Source organism: Antechinus flavipes, chromosome 1, assembly GCF_016432865.1.
Source record: "Antechinus flavipes isolate AdamAnt ecotype Samford, QLD, Australia chromosome 1, AdamAnt_v2, whole genome shotgun sequence".
NCBI classification, from domain to species: Eukaryota; Metazoa; Chordata; class Mammalia; order Dasyuromorphia; family Dasyuridae; genus Antechinus; species Antechinus flavipes.
In genome coordinates, this window is record NC_067398.1 from 303,368,863 (window position 1) to 303,393,488 (window position 24,626).

Here is a 24,626-nt window from a genome sequence, read left to right on the forward strand (position 1 = left end):
TGTTCCAAATTTTCCCTTCCTTCCCCCAACTCCCTCCCCAGATGGCAAGTAATCCAATATATGTTAAACATGTTAAAATATATGTTAAATCCAATATATGTAAACATATTTATGCAATAATCTTGCTGCATAAGAAAAGTCAGATCAAAAAGGGAAAAATGAGAAAGAAAACAAAATGCAAGCAAATAACAAAAAGAATGAGAATGCTATGTTGTGATCCACATTCAGTTTCCACAGTCCTCTCTCTGGGTGTAGATCATTGGAACTGGCCTCAATCATCTCATTGTTGAAGAGAGCCATGTCCATCAGAATTGATCATTGCATAGTCTTGTTGCCATAGATAATGATCTCCTGGTTCTGCTCATTTCACTCAGCATCAGTTCAAGTAAGTTTCTCCAGGCCTTTCTGAAATCGTCCTGTTGGTCATTTCTTATAGAACAATAATATTCCATAACATTCACATACCATAACTTACTCAACTTACTCTGGTGTGCTAGGCACACCTCTCAGTTTCCAGTTTCTTGCCACTACAAAAAGGACTGCCACAAACATTTTTGCATATATGAGTCCTTTTTCCTCTAAGATCTCTCTAGGATATAAGCCCAGTAGAAGCACTGCTGCATCAAAGGATATATGCACATAACTTTTTGAGCATAGTTACAAATTGCTCTCAAGAATGACTGGATTTGTTCACAATTCTACCAACAATGTATTAGGGTCCCAATTTTCCTACATTCCCTCCAACATTCATCATTATTTTTTCCTGTCATTTTAGCCAATCTAACAGGTGTGTAGTGGTATCTCAGAGCTGTTTTAATTTGCATTTCTTTGATCAGTAATGATTTAGAGCACCTTTTCATATGACTAGAAATGGTTTTAATTTCCTCATCTGAAAATTGTCTATACATATCCGTTGACCATTTATCATTTGGAGAATGACTTGAATTCCTATAAATTTGAGTGAATTCTCTACATATTTTAGAAATGAGGCCTTTATCAGAACCCTTAAATTTAACACTGTTTCCCCAATTTATTCCTAGAATTCTTAAGAAGTTTGTAAAAGTCTAAGATGCATGTCAGACTATGCTTCACTTTCCCTTTTTATCACATCAAAAAAAAAAAAAGTTTGAATTAGATACCATTATATTGAGAAGCAATGCTTTGAAGTTTGGGAAATTTTGAGCAGAGAACTCTGAATAACAATTAAAGGCACACTCTTTACTTTGGACTAAAACAATATCTGGTGACTATTCCCCTATTTTTAAAATTCAGGGTGTTTTTGTTTTTGTGGCATAAATATTTTCTTTTAAAATAAAGCTTTATTCTGCAAAATTAAAAGTTAGCAAATTATGGAGATGAATAAATTATACATTTTTCTTTGCCTCCTTAATCCGCTAGTGAATTTCAAAAGCTGAATTAGTGATAATACTATCATTTCCATAGCAATAGACAGATCTTCTTGCATGAGTTAGTAGTTCTGTACTTATGACATCACAAATGGAAGCTAGTGGGAAGAGAAAGCCTGAGCATCTTCAATAATAGTGGAGGAAATACAGATCTTAAACTGGCCAAGTATAGGCCTTTTGTGTATGTGTTATATCTACTCCAGAGTAAAAGCTCTTCTTTAAAAAGGTACTTTGTGCTTTTCTTATGTGTATGTCTTTATATATTCATATATTATTGCAAATAATTTTTTCCCCAAATAATTTCACCTCGGTAATTGAGAGCATTTCCTGCTTAATATTTGAGTCTTCTGGATTTGTTTTAACACTCTAATTGGCTTGTTTCATATTCCACAGAAATAGGTCCTGTCTGTGACTTAATATTATGGGCAGGATTTTATAAAGATTTTATGATAGGGTTTACATATGAACTAGTGGTTTATTAACTAACTCAAAAGGTATTATAATTGTTAGGCTTGTGATATCTCTAAGTTGAATATTAACAAAATCGGGAAACCTATTTTTAATCTGAGTTTGAGCTAATCAGCCTTAAATTGGTCAAGAAAATTTGAACTAATTATTAAAACTTAATGATTAGCAAGTGAAAATCATTTAAATTATTAATGAGCATAATGTTACAAATAATGACATTTGTTAAATGTCAAATTTAAAATATTCTTTTTGAAAGAACATTGTATACACAAGGCATTTCTAGAATCTGAGAACATAAATCATATTTTGTTGGTTTTTTGTTCATAAAATTTTCTGTATTTTAATCATTAGTTTTCTGGCTGAACCATTGGGCATCATTTGTGGATAGTGTTTTCTTAGTCCACTCAATACTTGCTATAGATTCAGGTCACAGTTAAAACATTATATGGAAACTTCTAATAATATACTTGGTTAGGTAGTATAGACTAACCACTAGGACCAAACATCATTATCTTAAGGGCAACTCACATCACATTATTCAACTGATTCTGTAGCAGTTTCATTAATGATCTGTGTTATCTGTTTCTATAGCAGAAATTTTGTGTCTGACAAGTATATATGAATATCATGTTTAATAAGAGACATATAATGGATAATGGAAATAACAATTATTAACTCATCAGTAAACTTTCCTATAACATTTGCATATTCATTTTTTTCCTTGAAGTTTTTGTTATGCTGTATCAATAAATTCTTTTTGGTATTGTAAGGTATAGGTAATAAAGACTAGCAAATTTGTTTTTCTGTTGTAATAACACTATCTCATGTCTTGTAGCTAGATTGTTCTCTCTCTTCCCACCCCTCCCCCCCGAAAAGTTGTTATTTCTAGATACAAATGTTAAGTCCTTATTATCAATTAAGACACAAAGATTGAGGGCAAATTGCTGGTATATAATTATAGTAATTGTATATTAGGAGAAGGGGATGAAGAGAAGAGTCATTTATATAACATCTACTATGTACCAGACACTGTGACCACTTTATGAATACTGTTATTATTTGATCCTTACAACTATGTGAGCTTTATGCTATTATTATCCATTTTACATTGGAGGAAACTGAGCCAACAAAAAGTTGAGCAACTTGCCCAGGTTCACAAAAAGTTAGATTTGAACTGACTCCAAGCCTGGTGCTCTTTCCATGGCCGCCTAGCTGCTTCTCCAATCCCCCATTCCTTCACTACACATATTAAGTTTGTACAGTTTACTTATTCAGTGCCCTCAAGCAAGTTACAAGCATTTTACAGCAATGTGTGTTAATTGCATTCACTGTATAATGAATGTTTTCATTATACCTAGCATCAAACAATGTTTTTATTATTTACTATCAATTTTTTTTGATAGTCATTCCAATTTGAATCATCACAACCCACTCTTATTTGGCATGTAGTATTTCAGTCAAATACATAAAGCTACATTATTTATTGTAGATGCTATGAAACTGATTTCTTCCTGTTACTTTGAATCATTTTTTGGACCACCTCAACTTAGTGATATCTATGTAAAATGTAGATTTCAATTTTCAGGTCAGGAAATTCATATTATCCTCTTCCAACTCTTGAGTTACCTTAGAACACAATCATAATTTTCCTCATTAAAGCCCTGATAGTATAAATTGGGGCTTTTAGGGTTAAGACATTGATGATTCTCTGATAAATTAGGAAGAAATATAGCAGTTGTTAATCCTGTTACCATAAGTTTTTTATGTTTTGTTCCTATGTTTATTTCAGATTGAGTATTTTTGGTATTTTCAGAATTAGTACTTTAATAAAGGCCATGTTTTGGAGTTGGAATATAAGAACAACTCTATATAGTATAAGTGATATGTTTTCTGTGAAGCCAATAACCAATAATTTTTATACAGCAGATATTTTAATAGAGGCAATCCTAAACAGATTCAGAGAGGCCTAAGTTTGGATTGGGATGCACATTTAGATCTTCCAAGATTCTATTGCATGCATCAAATAATAAGACTAAAGAACTAATCCTACAAATATTTAAAGTATTACAGCCCTAAAATTATTTTTGTTTTGACTTGCCTAATTAATCACAAACTCTCTAATGATTTAGTTTCCTTCTCCTCTCCCCCAATCTGCAGATAATAAATGTCGAAAATGTGCACAAAACTGTTCCAAGCTCTGTAGTGGAATAGAGAATACACCCAGTCTCTGCCCAAAGGAATTATATAATTTATATATTTTAAGTACCGGAAGTGACAGTAAATGCAATGGGTATATATAGAAGAGAACCTTGGACTAGGATTATTCAGAGTATGTTTTATTTGGAGAATATTAGACTTAGATAATTTTGCAAAATCTTTTGGTATAATTTAGAACTTGAATTGTACTGAGACTTGTGAAAGGGAATTCTTGAGGGAGGATTAGCTTCATAGGCTGTGAGGAATGAATGAACAATATGTGGTAAACAGGAAACATGAATCTATAATTTATAATGAAGAGTTACTTGGGCACTGAGAATGCACCAGCCATTCTCAGACATTATTTAAATCCAAATTTTCCAATTTCAATGCCAGGTCTCCCTTCATCTCACCAGAGTTTCCTTAGAGGATATCTGGAGATATATTTGGAAAGGTTAGTTGTGACTACATTATGGAGTCTTTGAATAATAGACTAAGGTTTTATAATTTTATAATTAATACATTTATCAAGCATTAGCATCTTCCTAAAGATAACGTTTCTGTTTGATCTTCTGTCTGCTCTTTGGCATTAAACAATAGAGTGGTTCAAAACAGTCTTCAGGCAGGTAGTCTGTTCAGGAGAATATAATAGTAATCCAGCCATCTTATTATAAGGGCCAAGATTGTGGTTAACACTAAACAGGAAATCCGAAATAGATTCTAGTCTGTGATCTGGCATTTACTTTCTATCTAACAAATCACCTCATTCTGTAGGGGATTTCTCATGTTTAAAATTAGAATTGGGATTTCATTATATTTAAGGTTCTACCTTTAAATTCCATTATTTTTAATAGTTGCATGTGAGACTGTTATAGAGAACTTAACTTCTATTATAGAGATTGTAGATGAAGGGAGACAGCCCTTGTAGAAGAAAAGGACTAAGAAATTTTGTTAAGAGCCTTATGATGTTTGGCAGAAAACTGTCATCCAAATGTATAAGATTATGGTGGACATTTCTAAGTCTAGCTAATAGAGCTCAGACTGGAAGGTAAAAGTTAATGATATTTAAGATTCCATAAGAATCACAGCTACAGCTAAAAGGGGCCCCAGTGTATTTTTTAATTTTTACAGTGAGAAAACTGAAGCTAATAGAGATTGAATTGCCCAAGGTCACACAGGTGGTAGAGGCTAAATTTAAGCATCCATTGAATCCAATCAGTGTTCTTTCCACAGTTTTCTGAAAATTAAAGTATGAACTAGCACAGAAAAGAGAACTCTACAACAATAAAATTACACACTTGATTAAGATAAATTTTTCTTAGTAAATCTGTTGTGTATAAAGCCTGCATGCAGCCTACAATTGCTGTTACTTTTCAATACATACACGCTTTTTTAACTTCAAAAAAATTACAGATACTTGTTTCCAAATAAAAGCATTTTAATGATGTAGCCTACAAAAGATTGTCAGTTTGTAGCTCACTTATTTTAGTGAAGATTAGTCTCTGTGACTTTGTATTTCATGGTTCTAGGAGTTGAAAACAGTGCAATGAAAGGAGTGCTAAAAGGTAGGGAACAGCTCTTCTGTAGCATGCCAAACTTATTGAGTGAAGTTAAGACTGAGAAAGGAGCATCAGCTTAAAAGTAGTGACTTGGGATGATAAGGTCAAAACTATACTAGGATTGATAGAATAAAATGAAATAAAATGATATTTGTATATTGCTTTATACATGCTAGCTATTTTGTTATTAGAAGAGAAGAAGATAATGAGTAGCAAAAGCAGTCTGGTCAGAAAGTATCAGTGGAAGCTCGGCAAAAAGATATCTAATCAGGGAGGTGGTCCAGAATGTCAAAGGGTCATGAGGAGCAGGGAAACCCATTAGAGAATTTTTTTGTTTTTGTTTTAAGCAGATTTTTAACAGCCTTGGAAAGAGCATTTTCCAAATTTTTTTAAGTGACCTGGATTTGAGGAATAAAGAGAGGGAGTGAATTTAGATCAATTTATCTGAAAATCTTTTTTTGAAAATCCCATTCTTATTGCTCTTTGGCATTCCTTCAGAAAGACAGAGGTTGAAATTTCATTCTTGATTTTACCCAGCATGATATTATTTTCTAATTAATCAGAAGCTGGCTTTTGCAGTACACAATCTCATAGCACTCACAGGTCAGAATTACCTTGTCTAAAAACTCACAGATTTCAATCTGGGTAACTTGCCTGTACTAGGTTTGATGACTTTCTGATTATCACAAGCTAATAATTGTCAGAGGGAGTATTTAACTCCATGTTTTCCTGATTTATAGAAAATAGCCTGTTGCCAATTCTACTTTATTATCTTTCTATAGCTAAAATGCTCAAATATACTTCATTCAGCCCTTAAGAAATCTGTGCTTTCATCAGCTATCCCTGTTGTTCTTTATTTGTGTTGATAACCGTCACACTTTCTAATCCTGTTATTGAGTCTTACAGCCTAAGAAAGTTTTTATCCCTTGACTTTATACCCATAGTCTCTGTATTGCTACCACACAGCAATGAGAAACCAGGATGGTAGTTTTTATTGTAAGATAACTATGTGAATACAGTTAAATGTGTTGAATGTGAAGAGATCCGATGATTTGAATAGTTTTTTTTTTTTCAAAACTAAAATACAGTTTTAAATATTAATCCTTTTATTGAAAGGATCCTGAACTGAAAATGACATCTGACATCTAATATCAGCCTTGGCATTAACTCACTAAAGCTAAATCATTCAACTTCAGTTTTCCTGGTAAAATGACATAAGATTCCCCCCCCCCCCCCAACCTTAGTTATTAATTTTATGGGATTTCCTATCAGCCTTAAAGTCACAGGCTCAAATTGAGACTTAACATTGAAAACCTAAATAAGTCAGTTAAAAAACAAATCATTGAAAAGATTCTGCAAAAGAATGATGATGAAACTACACAAATTTTGGAATGCAATTAGATCTGTTCCTAGGCCATATATTAACAACTAAAAAGGATTTGAAAACTAATGATCTGAAAATTAATTTTTAAAAAATAACCTAAGATATGCAAGAAGGGTATTGAAAGTTAAAAATTGGAAACCAAAAAAAATGATTAAACTAAGTTTTCTGTGAAGACTAAGAAAATTGACAAACTGATTAAAAAATTCACGTTCTAAAAATAGAAAATACATAAGGTAAAATCATAGCAAAACCAGAAGAAATAAAAATAATAAAATTATAACTATGCATAGTAGATTCTTCTAATAAAACTAAGAACACAAAAGAAATCTATACCCTAAGAAAATGTCCATATGACCAACTAGAAAAACAAAATAGAACTCACTGTGAAAGAAATGTTTAAAGAACTAATAAGTGCAATTACTACATAAATTCTCAAGAACTATGGTTACTACAAAACTCCTTTAATGAGACATGTAGTCACAGAATTTGCATAAGAGAAAAATAAGGCCAAGGAGAACAATATCATTTTAAAATTTTATCCCCTTAGATACATTAACTTCTTATTCCTTATTGTCTTATTTCTGAAATGTCATGGAATCAATCATAGATTTAGAGCTGGATGGTACAAGGTACCTGAGAGGCAATTTAATCTGAATTCAACCCCCTAATTTTGATATTAATGAAACTGAGGCACAGACTAGGTAAGTGATATGGTTGATGACACAAGTAGCAAGTGATAGAGCTGGAATTTTAACACTTGTGCTCCGATTCCAAATATAATAGTCTTATCACCATTGTTTCCTTTGAATACAAGGTGAGAGTGATAAAGTTTTCAGAAACTTCCTTAAATCCCTTCTGTTTACATACCTTAGGAGAAAGTTTTGTGTATTTTTGTAGTACTTTTAGAAATAAAAAGTATTTGATATAACATCCAATTGTTTTGTTATGTAGATGCATTGTTACTCAGTTAAAATAATTATTGCAGGGAAATATTAAACTAGATATGAAAGACATTTCAAATAGATTTTTAAACATTTTTCACTATCTTTTAAAAATGCCTATCATATATATGTATATTAATTCAAAGAGTACAATAATTTCATTTATATTAAAGATGTAAGGATAATTGCAACTTGGAAAAGATGATAGTCTAATGTGAAATTGAGGAAACTTTGGGTTTTTGTGAAAGTAGAATTTTTTTTCTTTTGATGCTAAAAAGTCACTAAGAGGCTGGCAAGCCTGCATTAAAGTGATGCTGTCCGTGGTGCTGAATGTCATTTGCTTTTTGAATAATCTTCAAAGTGCATGGCAGAGACAGATAATGAATGAATGTATCTAATTTTAAAAGACTTGTATAATTTATACATAATCATGGAATATTGAATTTACAACTGAAATTTTTGTTTGAGAAAGTATTTGACATTCTTTTAATGAAATATTTGTACCCTTAATAGGCAAAGTAGATCCTAAAAGATAAAACCATAGAGCACTAAGGATGGATGCAGATGTTGTGAATTCAAATGAAGTGTAGCCTGAGGAGGCTTCATGTCAGTTTCTGAGCTTGTTCAGCTGTTGATAAGAATTTTAATCTTGGAGTTTTTTTAAATTCACAAATGAAAATAGCAAGTTTCACTTGTAGTACTTTCATTTGTTAACCAATCTCTAGGACACTTCATCTGAAAATATATTCTTTGGACAACAAATTTAAGCAGCATCTAAAATCTCTATTCCTTCTACCCCAACTCCAATAAAAACAAAGTATGCAGATAAAAATACACATTACTTTTTATTATACACACACATATATACATACACATATAGTCATGAATTCTATATCCAATAAAATATAGTGATATTATGGTACTCTCTGGGCATAAGATATGGGCAAATGGTAATACAAGTGTTTAAAACCCTTGGTGGTTAAAAAAAAAATAAGAATAAGAACACTATGGTAGCATATTTGAAAGTTAAATATGACATGTATATATCAGGTAGAACCAGTCCTAGTTTTCTGACTGTGGGCAAGTTTATTTACCTATTTGAGCATCAATTTCCTCATGTAAAAAGAAATGTTATCTCTCTACTCTGCCTCACTTTAAGGGCAGTAGATAGAATGCTGAGCTTGGAGTCAAGAAAACTCGACTATTGTTGTCTGGCCTCAGACTTAATAGTATGTGACCCTGGGCAAGTCACTTAAGTTTGTTTACCTAATATCATTATTCATAAAATGAGCTGGGAGAAGGAAATGGTGCACCACTTCAGTATCTCGGCCAAGAATACCTCAAATGAGGTCACCAAAAATGGCACTTAATATCTGCCTCATTTTATTGTCATGACTATGTCAAATAGACTAAACTAAAATAACATATAGAAACATATCAACATTATGTTACATTGTTACTACTTGGAATTGTTGAAATATACGGGAGAGCTATGGAATAAACAGGAGCCACCTGACAGTGGCTACTGAAGATTCAACCCAGAATGGATCTCCTCTTGTGAGAGAATGATACAAGGAGACTGAAAGGCAGTTGATGTTTTCTGACCTCTCTGAGACGCCATTGTGTTGTCGGACCTCTTTCCTCTTCCCTCTGCATCCAATTTATCTCATTCCCAGTTCACAATACCTTGTGTCAATAAATGCTGCCTTGCACTTCTTCAGATGTTATGATCCATATCTATGAAAGCTCTTGGAGAATTGACCTGTCCCTTAACATGGAATATTTATAGGCATTCAGTTTAATGAACTAGTATTTTTCCTCCATTTTGCATTGATATTTTATGCTTTCAGTATACCCTTGTTTCTTGAAACAGTGGTAGAATTATAAGGAGTTAACTTTGGAGTCTGGAAAAGCAAATCTCTGATGCTGTGCAAATCACTTAACTACTAACTAGATGATTAAAACTAGAGGTTTTTAACCAACTTGCATTTTTAGAACATAGTTTCTTCACTAGGGACCTCAGATCCTGTTCCCATTTACTTTAGACATCCCTGTAGATTTACTTTAATTTAGTTAAGATTACTTGAAAATTTTGTGGGTTTTTTGCCATTAGGAAATATATAAATAAGTTAAGATTCAGAAATGGCCATTAGTAATAAAACAAGTTTAAAAATTCAGATAGTACTCTTTAATGTATATGAAGATTTTTAAACTGTTGCCCCAGATGTAGAATATATTCCTCTTTTTCCCAAAATAATTTAATTATTTTAATTAATAATTAACATAAAAGCTAAGTGTGGGTATTTTCCTTTAAAACCCGTTCTTAAGGTTTTTGTGTACGTCATGGACTACTTTGGCAATCAAGTGACATTTATTGTACTAAGAAGTACAATGTTTTTACATGTATGCAACAATCATTGGCATTTTCACAGAATTCAGGTTAGAATTTCTATTTTTAGTAGTGTATCCTTATGTTAGCTTATTGAATGTGTTTATTATCCATAGACATAGTTTTCTCTTCAAAATAATGGTGGTAATTGGTATATACTTAGCAAATATGAGAGGCTTTCTGATATTTTTAAAGTAAAGCATTCAGCATTCAGATGACTTATAGGAAGAATTTTAAAATGTATTTGTTAAAACTATCTTTAACTGCATTTTTATTATGTACATTTATGGTCTCCAATAAAAAGTAGTTACATATAGCTTCATTATTGTTTATAAAGTGAAGACATAAGTTAAAATATTGAGTTTCTTTTCCCCCCCTTTTAAAAGCTGGAGATACAGATGATCCACCAAGAATTACACAAAATCCTGTCATCAATGGGAATGTAGCAATGGCCGATGGACATAACAACACAGAGGAAGATATGGAGGATGGTAAGTAGATTTGTAAAGGTGGTTTATCATTATTTACATTTCTTTAGAGTTCCTTTATAGTATTTTTTATGCAGTCTGGCCTAAAAAGCAACGGCATATTGTGGTTTGAATTGCAAAGTAGCTTACGAATGTTGTTTGTTGAGTTGACTTAAGTTTGGGAATATTTAAAACTATAGCAGTTTATTATATATTCGTGCCTGCAACTTTCCATCCACTCATAGGAACAAGATTGTGGGCTCAAAATGAGAAGCATAGACTATAGCTCTTTTTTAGTAACATAAGTTCCTAGATCTCTTGAGCTTGCTTGGTTTTTCCATTGTGTTATGGGTGATTAGTTACTGTTTATTCTTTAATGGCTATAGTTCATAGGTGTAAAATCAATGTTGGATGGTCTCCATTTTTACATATATCTCTAAATAGAAGGGCAGGTTTCTTCCCAAGATCATACATAGTTATAGGACAATAAATTTTGAAACTAGTACAGTAAAATCAGTGGCACAATTTAATGTTGAAGCAAATATAATGAATTCATATACTACTCTCCTCTTTCACTTTTCCCTTTCATTAAAAAAATAATAATAACTTTGTTTAGTTTGGCTACCTCTGATGAATTAATTTAAAAGGAAAAAGGAAAAGACAAAAGAACTTGCCAAAGCCAAAAAGATACCAGCCAGTAATAATTTTGTGCAGTCCCTGGAATCTTTATAGTGTAATATGAAACCATGTTCTGTCAAAAACAAGTCCATCAATCCTCATGAGGGTTGTGTCCTTCCCAGGGGAGTAACGGGGCAGTTGAAAGAAACCATCAGTCACGGGCTGCATCACCAGAAGGACTGCTGTTCAGACCTCCTGCCAAAAGTTCAGCCTTCATGAGAAACTGCAGCAGTAGTTGAGAGTTCTCTCACAGTGCGGTTTATCCCCTGTCAGCTGACTGAGGCAATATCTGAGGAAGGTAAAAAGGCGTGGTCTAAATCCCGCTGCTTTATTACCTGTGGAGTGCACTTACAATCCTGTGTAGAAAAGGACAACTGTGTGGGTATGGTTTTTTTTTTTTTTTTTTTGGTTGGATTTTTGGTGTTTTTCTTTCACCAGAAATGCCAAAAGAGACTTTTTACAAAAAGCATCCAGGAAGCTGGTCTAAGTAACCAGTTTTTATTACAAAGATAGAGATGCAGGAGCAAAGAGAGCACTCCACTCTAGTTTGTTATATTTTAGAATGATTGTATACTAAACAGTTTTGTAGCACTAGAAATAGGGAGGAAACAACAGAAGTAAAATACCTTTATGTCGAACTTAAACAATCTAGGAGTATTTCTAGGGTGTAATGGAATTTCAATAAAAGTGACTAAATTGTTAGAAATTACATTGCTTTTTTTTTTTTTTTTTTTTTAATAGGAGCTAGAGATGAAACAGCTGACACTACTGTCCTTAATTGGCAGTGAAGTGTTTTGAATTAGATATCTTTTTGTGTGCTGTTTTAAGATGGGTGGGGTTTTTTTGGTGTGTAGAATCTTTGAGATGAGGTTAAGTCAGGAATTGAAAGATAATAATGGTATCATGTCAACCATAGAGTTTGGGCTGATTGGATCTCCAAGATTCCTTCCAGTTGTAATATTTGAAATGATTCTTTTGAGAGTTTGCAAAGGTTATTTATAGCTTAACCCATTTCTTTTCCTTATCTTTAGTGTATAACATATTTAAGAAGTTTTGTAATAGAGATTATTACTTGGATGGGCTTGGGGTAGAAGCTTGAATAGAACTACATATCAAATAAAAAGAATTGGTGAATAGAATTTATTCCAGATTAACAAAGGATTGTTGGTATCGATCATTACTAGGACTTGGCAGTGGTCTTTTTGAGCAGGTGGTCAAGAATTCAAACCTGAATTTATATTAGGATGAAAACGACACTACATAATGTGCAATGAAAAAATGTAAAGATTTAGCTAAGGAGGAAAAGATGGTTCTTTGTCCCTATTATTGTAGAGTAAAAGAAACATTTATTTTTATCTTCATAGTGATTATTCTGTCACATTCTTTTTTCTTGTTTGGAAGAAATTATGCCTATGTATACCAAGAATCCTGCTAGTGTAAATATACTGTAGTGTTTCTTGTTTCTTTTTAAGAGTTGGAATAGAAATACTAATCAGATTTTTTTCATGGAATAGTGGAGAAAAAAGTAAACCTTTGTTTTGAAAAGAATATGAAGCTGATGGCACAATGGATAACCTTTTTACCTCAGTTTCCTTATCTCCTGAGAATAATAGCATTTACTTCCAAGAGTTGGCTAGGAGGATAAAATGTTTTATAAAGTGCTTTGCAAATCTTAAGGAACTATGTAAATAGTGAAGTAGTAGGGGGGAAATGGAGCTGGTTAAGAATCTCTTGAATGCCTACAATGTGCTCCTTTCCATGCTAAGCACTGAGAATGCAAATGTGCAAAAACCATATCTTGCCCTTAAGGATCTCACAATCTAATGGGGGAGGCAACATACTAGCAGCTATGTATAAATAAGATATATATGGGATAAATTTGTCAAAGGGGAGTAAGGGGGGAACAACTAGCATTAATGGGAAAAGTTTTTTTCAACGAGGTGTTTCTTATCTGAGATCTGAGGAATCCAGGAGCTTAAGGGAAAGTATTCTAGGTATGGGGACAAGTAGTGTAGTATTTTATCCTGTTTAGTAATTAGGACAATGGCAGGGTGACCTTTCCTTTTTTTTCCTTTTTTTGTAAGGGTAGCTTGAATGAAGGCTTGAGTGGGAAGAGACTTGGTGACCAGAAAGTTGAAATAGTCCAGGCATTAAAACTAAGTTGTATCCCAATTGAATTATTGTAAACCTCAAATAATTATACAAATAATACCATATGCTTTTCAATTTTTAAAGATTCAGTATTAGTAACAAAATAGCCATTTACTTCTTACAAGTGACTGATTTGCAAAACTGAGAGCAATCGAGATTTTCTATTCCAATTGTTTTGAATTAACATTGCACACATGTAATGTGAATTTCCATTATAGGTCATATGTTAAAATTGCTTTTTGGATTGCATATTGCAGTATTTTCTCCAGTAAAAAAGACAGTACCATTTAACCTAGAAAAACAATCTGTTTAACAGTTGAAAAGAAGGAAAGGGGGATGATTTACATGCTTAGTACAGGTATAAATAAACTTAACTTTAAGGCAAAAAGCACCAGTGAGAGTCTCTAAGATTTAATTTTAAGATATTCTTTAACCCCTCTTTAAAATCAGGAGTAAGTATTTTGGTCCAAATCTATGCTTTATTTCTTGAAGCCTCAGTATGGTTGGTGAGTCTTATTCTTAATACCATAAAGACTTCTAAGTAGTTGGAAAAGCAACCTCACTCTCAGGGAGTTTGACTTAGAAGTAGGTGATACTACCTAATAAAATGGATTTCTTACTCTTTTCCTTACTTTTCTTTCCCTTATACTTTGTTCCTGAGATTGTAGATATAACTACAAGGGATGCCTATTACATTATATATGCAGTTGGGTTTTTAAATTTGTCTTTCCTCCAACAAGTTAAATTTAGGAGCATATTCTCCAAAAAAAAGTAAGATGCACAAATTTATAGACTGTTGGATGATCAGAGGTAGAGCATTCTGACAGTCTGATCAGCTACACTCAGACACACTTGACCCTTAATGTCATGTTATCATATTGGTCTCTTCAAGAATGAGGGAACACCAGCTAAGGTGTGTTTTCAGATTTGGACATAAAAGGAATCATAGAGATTTAAACAATCATGCAATGTGTATCATATCATCATCTTGCAGACCTATTGTTAGAATAGGTTTTGAGTCTGCCATAGGTATTGAATAATCTTTTCTGTGGCTTTCAATTGTTAAAATAGACTTACTGTTAAAAGAGAAAAACCACAACAAACTAAATCTGTAAGGCAAATAATGACAATTTGGGATTGTTGCTAATATTTCCTATTAAATTATAACAGAGCCTAGAAACAAGCTAGTTATCTAGTCACATTTATGGAATACCTACAATGTACAAAATTACAAATAGTAATACAAAAGCGTATTACTATTTGTATTGTGAATTTAAATTTGAATGCTACTCTTTTCTGAAAGGCTTTTGAATTTTAAGTGCTAAGAATTACATACAACGTTTAGAGCAGATAGGGGAATGTTCCTTAGTTCTGATTAATTTCTCAGCCTCATCTATTGATACTCCCATTGTATTGAGATTTTGCAAAGTGCTATAAGTAGTATTCTGTCATCACTTGAAGGCTTTGTAGCCTATCTAACAACAATAAAACTTAGCCTCTTTAGAAACTAATTCATATCTGTTCAGGGAAAAAGTCTGAGAAGAAGCCTCTTTCCTCCTCAAAATGTCTTATGTAGATGTTTTTTAGTTTTTTTGTTTTTTGCTGAGGCAATCGGGGGTTGGGACTTGCCCAGGGTCACAGCTAGGGAGTGTTTAGGTCACATTTGAACACAGGTCTTCCTGACTCCAGGGTTGATTCTCTATCCACTGCGCCCCCTAGTTGTCCTGCTTGTATAGCTATTGAGAGGGAAGAAATAGCAAAAAAAAAAAAAAAAAATTTAGGTGTACCTTTAATACTTATGTTTATCTGTGGCAAAAGAGTACTACCCTTTTGTGAGTACTGATGGACATGTTTTTTCAAGCTCAAATTCAAGTGCCAGCAAACTTTGAAAATAAATGACTAGGAAATCATTTATATTCCTTGCTTTCTATGTTCCACCCTAACCACTTCTTCAAACAGTTCATGAGTTGCTGCATTTCATCATTGTCTGACTCTTGGTTACTAAACATAAAGAAATCAAATATTTCAATCTTCGTGCTTCTCTGCTAGTGTTGTTCCATAGGCTATATATTTTGCATTCCAGAGATTTTGATTGCTGTGCCTAAGGAAGGTAGAGTGGATTGATCAAGTTTTACAAAGCATATTTTTTACTGTGTTACTTGTCCTGAAGACATCAAAATTGGTTTGAAGCTAAAGAAGACAAAAATCTGCTGTTCAGCATTCCATACTAAGTAGTGTTTTTATTAAGATATTTATCAAAATTATTACCCATATGGTTATAGGGAATAAGCGTACTTTAGTTTCAGTACTGATAATGTCAAATTGAAATCATAATTTTTTGTTCAATCATCAGAATATTGTCTAGAAGTATAAAATTCTTTTTTTTCAACTTTATTTGAAAGTTGAATCAACTTTTACTTTTCAACTCTTATTTATTTATTTAAAAGGAAATAATTATGACTTTTTATTGACAGAACCCATGCTTGGGTTAATTTTTTACAACATTATCCCTTGCAATCACTTCTGTTCCGAATTTTCCCCTCCCTCCCTCTACCCCTCCCCCATATTGCAAGCAACTTTTCAACTCTTAAAGAAGATATTTAAATATGTTTGAGATGACAGTGCTAAATGTTTTAAAATTCAACCTTTAAAGCCAAGGTTTTTCTTTTAAGAAAATACTAAAAGAAATTCCCTAAGTAATTCTACATTTCCACCATCTTTTAACAGTCTGATATCTAACATATTTTTAAAATGGATTATTCTAGCCATAAGTGAAAATCTGAGGAAACCTGATTTCATGATAAGTTTTTGTTTGGAAAGATGATTTTTTAAAATCCAGAATTAGATACTAATATCTAACAACCTAGAAGGGAATTTTCAGGTTTAGTAACCATTAACCAGGTGGGAAAAAAGAAACAGCAAAAAAAAAAAAAAAAAAAAAAAATTTTTTTAATTTTTTAAACCTAAAGTCAGTTTTTTTTCCCCTTCATGTATAGCTAGCTATTAATGTCATTGCTTGGCTGTATTTTTAATGTATAAAGATCTTCCTTTATTAGAAGCATGGTACTGGTTGAAAACACTTGTACTTATTTACCTAGAGGTGATTAATGCTTCTTAACTAGCTGGGAAACAAGCAGTCATTCACTACCTCCTCTAAATCCTTTTATAATCCATAAAACAGTTGATCTGTCGACCTCAGCTTTTTTTCCAGCTCCTTGCATATAGGTTCCATTTTCCTAATTTTAAATTTTTGTTCTTTCACTCTTTGATCTGGACTGCCAATTAATTAAGAGTTGAATCTTTCCTTTGTACTCAATAGAAATTCTAAATAGTAGGGGTAATTGAGTTCAATAAAGAACTATTCATTGTCCTTGAAATTGATTACTCTATCATAACCCTAACCTTAAACATGCAGATATTTTCTGTCATTACTTCAATTTCTATTCTTCACCGTTTCCATTTTCAGATTTCATGAGTACATAGTCACTAATCTATTATATAGTGGTTGGGACTCAATTGATACTCAAAATTATTATCCTTCATATTAATCGATAATGGGTTGGCCAGTGAATGTCACTGATTTTGTATTTCTGGTACTTTTTATTGTCTCGAACTATATCTATAAAGAATAATGTTTTTAGCTTTTAATATTCATATGTGCTCTGATAACCTGACCATTTTTTTACAGATACCAGCTGGCGTTCAGAAGCAACCTTTCAGTTTACAGTTGAACGTTTCAGCAGGCTGAGTGAGTCAGTCCTTAGTCCTCCATGTTTTGTACGGAATCTTCCATGGAAGATCATGGTGATGCCACGATTTTATCCAGACAGACCACACCAAAAAAGCGTAGGATTCTTTCTCCAATGCAATGCTGAATCTGACTCCACGTAAGATACTTCATATTATGACAATATGAACCCACCAATAGTAATGTTACTTAAAATTTCAGATGTGATACATTTAATACAAGGACTTTTTCCCCTTTTGGAAAATGTGAAAATAATTTCTCTTTACTTCTTCCATTTACCATATTTTTGTATTCTTATGAAGTTCTAACTAATTATGTTGTCTTATTTTCAGTCCTCAGTTCATAAATCAATGAATTGTCCCTTATGTAAGCATTTGGCTTATTCCTATTATTCTTAGCCCCTGCTATCAGTCTGTCATGTAAGTTGCTGTATACATATAGCATCGTTATATTTACCTACTATCTTCTGAGTGGAAACCACTTTACAAATCAACAGTGCTAACTTGTCCTATATGTTATTTTTTACATATCTTTACAATTTTTATATATATATATATATATTAAGAACCAAGACTCAAAGAAAAACTGAAAGGTACTTAGGAACTCATCAAGATGAAACTTCCAAAGACATTTAGCAACTTGCCTTAAGGTAATCCAACGAGGTAGTGATAGACCTGGGACTTGTCTTTGCTTCTCATTGCCAAACCTGAGCCCTTACTAGGATACAACTGGGTCTCTATATGGCTTTTGATGTTTGGGAGTATTTTCCTTGTCCCCTCTTGTGTTGGAAAATGAACATTCCCAAATTAAACAAGGACCTTAATTAGTGCCTTAGAGGTGTTTTGATACAACCCCCTTGGTTGTATAGAGGAGGAAATATATTAGAATAATAAAATAATAATATAATAAAAACTCTATTTTAAAGTTCCTAAGCTGGGACAAGTCATCCACTTTTCTCGTTCTTGTGCCCATAACTTGATGAACAAAAATGGTATGTTTAAATTAAGGAGTATAAAAAATACTATTTGTTTGAGAATATAGATTAATGTCATCGTTTTCCTGGTCAGGAAAGAAACAATTGGTGTACAATCCTGCAGAAGAAAACTGTAACACATAATCTCATTTTTCTTTCATAAATCTTGTGTTTATAAGTATTGCCTTCCAAATTGCTTTGCACTATTTTTACTGTCATTTGTCCTGAGGATGCCAAATTTGATTTGACTAATTTTGCTTTTGACTAGTTTTCACACTTTTCTAAAGGAGATTTTGAAGATTAATCATTAATAAAGGTGCAGTATAATGTTTTGGATTTCTGAGAACTTAACTATGCTTTTTTGAGGACTGTTGTGACTATGGCAAGTCCTTTCATCTTCATCTTTCTCAAACTTAGTTTTCTCATCTATAAAATAAGGTGCTATAATTCGAACAATTTGCTAAAAATTTATAGCTCAACGTTTTTATCAGTTTTTTTTAAAAAAAACATCAAATTATGGCACATAACATTGGCTCATGATTAGTAAGAATTAAATGTTGGAGTTTGGGGTTGCAATTCTTAGTTGAATTCAATATTTTGTTCACTTCTAAACATCAGTACAAAATTTTGAAATTCTTCTATATCACTTGGGTGGTGAGCACGACTAGGTCATGCATTTGATTAGTCATAAAAGCTTTTTTCTTAGGTTTCCACTACTCACTTTTCTTTGAAATCTTGAAGCCTATAATCTGCTTGTTCCTTTTTTATGTGGTTTTATGTATACTTTATAAATTTGGTTACAAATTGTCATCTAATCAATCTTAAATTGCCATTGAGTTACCTTTTTCTTTTTTTTTTTAATCATTACTAGATAAGTTATAATTATTGTTATAATTATTGTTAGAAAATTATTTTGTGAAAGGGACAGATTCAGAGTCTGGGTCACTTAGGTCCATGTTTCCTCTCTGTTACATTCTGGTGTCATGACCTTAGTAAAGTTCCCTGACCTCTCAGTGTTCCAGGTAACTTTCTAAAGTTGCTGACCCTACATTGGGTAAGAGAGCTTCCTGATCAGGAACTCAATTATACATCCAATTTAAAAACAAAACAAAGCCAAAAAACCATGAATAATAGATACTGCTCTTTTTGTCCCCACCCAAAATTGATATTATACTGATATAATAAATTGATATAATACTGGATCACAGCTAATTATACAAATTTACTTGTGTTTTGGCAAAAGCAACTCCTTACCAAAGAAAATTAAAAAAAAAAAAACTTTAAAAAACATTTTTTGCCTTTCAGTTGATTAATTGATAAATAGATAAAGTATATGGTGTTATCATCAAATGAACCTATCATATATTTTTATACAAATATATATATATATATATTTTTTTTTAAACAGGTCATGGTCTTGTCATGCACAAGCTGTGCTGAAGATAATAAATTACAAAGATGATGAAAAATCATTCAGCCGCCGCATCAGTCACTTATTCTTTCATAAAGAAAATGATTGGGGATTTTCCAATTTCATGGCATGGAGTGTAAGTTAACAGTGTTATTTCAATACTTTGCTGCACAATTCTGATTCATAAAATTATTCTGCGGTCAAATTCCTTACTGATTTTACATGTTTTGCTTGCATTTACAATATTATAGGTCAAGACAGGCCAGTAGCTAGTATCTACAACAGGAAAACAACAATAGCTGAGATCATAAATTATCATTAATGCTACCTTTAACTGTTGGTTAATGTCTATACATTCTTAGAGTAATTCTTGAAATGTCTAGTGGGTCTTTTATCCCTTGCTCAGTGCATTGAATATTAAAATGTTGCAAAAATAAAAACCAAAAACAGGATTGCTGAAGCTTCACCAAGATGTGACTGAAAGGGGTGATGGATACTAGTTATTGTTCAAATAAGTATTCAGTGAATGAAGCAGTTCTTATTTAGAAGGAACTTACATGTCAGTTATTATTACTATTGTCATTTGGAAAGAATTTAAGTACTTGGTAATTACTACTTGTGCCTGTAATAAATATAATTGAGTAAATATGATCTTATGTTGTATACAGATTCAGCAGTCTTTTTTCTATTTTGTAGGAAGTTACTGATCCTGAAAAAGGATTTATAGAAGATGACAAAGTTACTTTTGAAGTCTATGTACAGGCAGATGCTCCCCATGGAGTTGCGTAAGTTTTTCCTCTTTAGTGTTTCCTTTAGTTTTGCAAGGGTCAGTGTTAAAAAATTACCCATGCATAATGTTTTGCAAATAAAAAGCTATAATAATTTTTAAAATATAAAGAACACACATACACACAGTTTCCTGTAGTTATCAACCATCAGCACATATTAAGCAGGAGCTAGAGTTTTAAAACTTTTTACTACCTTTGTTGTAGATACTGTTGATTTCATTGCTATATAAATATCCTTTGACTCAGAGCACAATTCTGTGACTCAGCAGACATCTTTTATAGCATTATAGTGGCTCTACTCTCTACATTTAATTAGTCCATTCCTTGCATATCAATCCATTGAAAAGCCTATACTTAATGAATTTTTTATTTTGGTGTTGTGCCTACGTATTTTCTATGTAGGCATAGCCTTCAGAAATTCCACCTCAGTACTCCATGAAACATTGTAGCTTCAAAGGAAGATGGTCATTTATTTACTAATAATAGAGGCTTCTCTTGGGTAAATTGATTGTCATATAAGGTACGAGAATGATAGAACATAAATGCCTTGTACTTTGTTACCCATAATTTTCTTAAATTAAACATAAATCCATCAAAATATGTTTGCCTCCTACATTAGACCATGTCCTTACACAAATAATTAAATAACATAGATAAGTCCTTTATCTCTTTTACACCTAGAAGTACATGACAACAAAACAGTCCTAAAGACCTTCCTCTAGTGTTATATATCTTGCCCATGTTAAGATCAAAGAAAATTCTCCAATAAATGCACAGCAATAAGAGTGTTCCTATACTTATTATTGTTGAGTAAAATGGTTACCTTGATAGGTGTTTCATATTCATCATTCAAATAAAACAGGGATTCTCTTTTGCTGGTGAAGTTCTCCCAATATTTTTTTATGGATGACAGTGTATTGAGGATAATCAAGTCTCTATTTCCTCAATAAAACAATAAATCACTCATATGAAAACTTAGGTGGATGAAGGATGTCTCTTTTTAAGCTATGGCTTGGAGTTGTGCATGTTCATTAACATGTTGATCTTGGGAAGCCACTGGAGATGCACAATAAGTTTTGCCCCTATTATTAAATAGTAGAGAAAGATAAAACTGCATTACATTTGGCAAATTATTTCAACATTGCCAAGCTGCTTCCTGATACAGATTTCTCTTAGTAGAAATCATGGTACTCTAAATTTTCAAAAGAGGTGGATGGCGCATGTTAAATAGATTGTGGAATATTCCCAAAAAATATCATTTCAAAGGAAATAGTACAGAAGGTATTCAGGAAATGTTTGATTGCATTGTTTATTTAGCAATAGAAGATTATATTGTTGGGCTGAGACTATTAGAATGTTATTAAATAAGGGCCTCTGATAAGTTCAGTAAATCCACTATGGAGGATATATGAGAGGGCTCACACAGGGGAAGATTTATATAGTGCTTTAAGGTTTGCCAAGTATTTTACAGATTTGGTAATTTGATCACCAAAATCCTCATAATTTTGCTGAATTGATGAAAAGGAAAACTAGAAATAGGTATTATATTTGCCATGTATTACAGGTAATAATAAATTCAAGACTTTGTAGATTCCAAATTTCAAAAAATATATGCCCCCTTTTTGGAAGGCTGTGGGAATATGAAGATGCAAACACGTTAATGTGCATTATAGGAGATTATCCATATTTATGAATAATTATGGGTATTCTCATACCATTGGTATTTGGAAAGTTATTATTATTTCATATTTCAAGCTAAGTAATTACCACAAGAGTCTTATTCAAATAGTGGTTTTTATACCATAAAGAAAATAAAATTAAAAACTTGATCAGCCAGCAATTAAGTCTTTTCTCCAGCCCTGTTCTATATACTTTGAAAATTGTATGGCTAATTGAAATGATGGTGTGATAAACAATTATCAGCAGTTTAAAAATCAAGACATCCTGCTTCATCGCATTTACAGGCCAACAATGTTTATCCTTATCCTAGAACTTTGTAAAGCAAGTTTTTAACTTGATGTTTGAAAAATTTTATTTTTGAATATTTTGATAACTTCGAAATATAATTGGTTTCCTTTGTAATACTCTTTTGAGAAGGAAGTTCATTGATATTATCAGGATTGCAAAGGAATTCATGATTTAAAATTCTTTCTTTAAAATAACCTCACAACAATGCAAACATTACTGAATTATTAACGTTTAAGACTCAGTCATGCTTGCATCATCTTAATAGAAAAGGAAATTATTTAAGGAGGATCCTTCTGTTTATCGAGTAAAAATTACTTTTACTTTGTCTTTTCGTTGAATTTTAAAGGGAAAAAAAGTTATTTGTTTTTAAACCAATAATTCTTTTGGTTGACTTTCAATACCTGTCTTCTGTTCATGGATTTTATTCCTTCCTGACAGGAAACCATCAGCTTTTATTCTGTATTCAAAATACTCCTCTTCACTTTTAGGATTCAGTTCTGTTTTGATTTCATCTCCTCAATATTAGGTAATGTGGTATATGTAGATTAAACATCTATCTTTACCAATACAGATCAGCACCTATGAAGCTGCAGTTTTTCAAAGGGGTAGTAATTTAGGTTAGGTGGTTTGCCCAGTACTGTCTGTGTCAGAGGTGGGACTTAAGCCAGATTTTCATGATGATGAAGTCAGATCTCTATTTGTTATAGTAGAATTTTATCTGTGGTATAGGGTATGTGTTGTCATGTATTTTTCCTTAGTACAATGTAGCTGCCTTTATCCATCAATTGTCTCAAACTTTTTAAATAATACCATCCATTTCCGTGGCAGCAGGATGGGATTAGAGGTTTGGTCTCACTATAAACCTTTGTCTTTTTATTTCATTAATATAGTGTTCAGATACATGGGTCAATAGTAAATTTCACGACTAATAATTACTCAGGTTTCTGTCATTTTAACATGATATAAATCACTCTTCTTTCCATCATCTTATGCAGTAGGTAGGTTTTATGAGATTGGTGTATGTGTATATATATATGTATATGTATGTATGTATATATATATATATGTATATGTATGTATGTATATATATATATTTTTTTGATTTTATGGTAGTTAATATGAGGGTAAAACACATACATACAAGCTATGTGTTTAACACTTAACCTTAAATTATTTTAGGTGGGATTCCAAGAAGCATACGGGATATGTTGGTTTAAAGAACCAGGGAGCAACTTGTTACATGAACAGTTTGTTACAAACTTTATTTTTCACAAATCAACTACGCAAGGTAAAGTGTATCATATTTCTCCTTCCATTTCTTTTTTTTCTTGAACTTTTTCTCTTAGCACTATACTCAGGAAAATCCTTTTTAGTAGACTATTGCCTTTTATTATGATTTAATTTTACAGTCCACCCCTCTACCCATTGTTTTTATTTGCCTTGTTAATCACACAGGTGATTAAAACATAGCTGCATTGAATATAATTTAATTTTACAATTCATCCCTCTACCTCCAGCTTTCTATTTTAGGAATAAAATGTTATCTTTTCATGTTAATGTGTTTAAACATTTAATTTTTAAAATTTAGCCTAGGAGACAAAATTTTTCTTATTAACTAGAGGCATATAAGTATATCTTACTCAGTTGGATAAGGTAATCAGGATTAAGTGATTTGCCCAGCTCATAGGTATCAAGTGTCTGACACAGAGGTTGACAGGTTGACTGGACCTCCTGACTTCAAGGATCAGTACTCTATCCACTGCACCACCTCATTGCCCCAAGTAGACCTCTTTGTCTCTCCCTCTCCCTCTTTCCACATTTAAATGCATTTTGGCATATATTTCAAAATGTTTTGGATTCAAATGGTTCCATTTTTTAACTTGGACTAGTAGGAGCCAACCATGTTTGTTTTGGCATGATCTGAAAATGAATAACATTTTTGAAAATGGAAATATTGCTTTTAAAATGTTAGATTTTGAGCACCAACCCTGAAGTTAGTGGTACCTGTGTTCAAAATATGGTCTCGGATATTTAACACTTCCTAGCTGTGTTACTCTGGGCAAGTCACTTTGGAGATGCCTCAATTACATATAAATGAG

At 32.3% G+C, this 24,626-nt stretch overlaps 1 protein-coding gene across 2 annotated transcripts in view; it reads left to right on the forward strand.

Annotated features, from left to right (window-relative positions):
* The window catches only part of USP7 (ubiquitin specific peptidase 7), a 78,898-nt gene that overhangs the window by 24,182 nt on the left and 30,090 nt on the right, over positions 1–24,626 (forward strand). Inside the window, exons 1-6 of one of the 2 annotated variants that reach the window (XM_051963552.1) lie at positions 1,535–1,632; positions 10,730–10,834; positions 17,328–17,526; positions 19,769–19,907; positions 20,468–20,556; positions 23,707–23,815. In XM_051963552.1, coding sequence (XP_051819512.1) covers positions 10,792–10,834; positions 17,328–17,526; positions 19,769–19,907; positions 20,468–20,556; positions 23,707–23,815 — 579 coding nt within the window. In that variant the 5' untranslated portion in view covers positions 1,535–1,632; positions 10,730–10,791. Of the gene's footprint in view, positions 1–1,534; positions 1,633–10,729; positions 10,835–17,327; positions 17,527–19,768; positions 19,908–20,467; positions 20,557–23,706; positions 23,816–24,626 lie in introns of those variants that run through there. The other variant, XM_051963544.1, reaches the window with a different exon arrangement.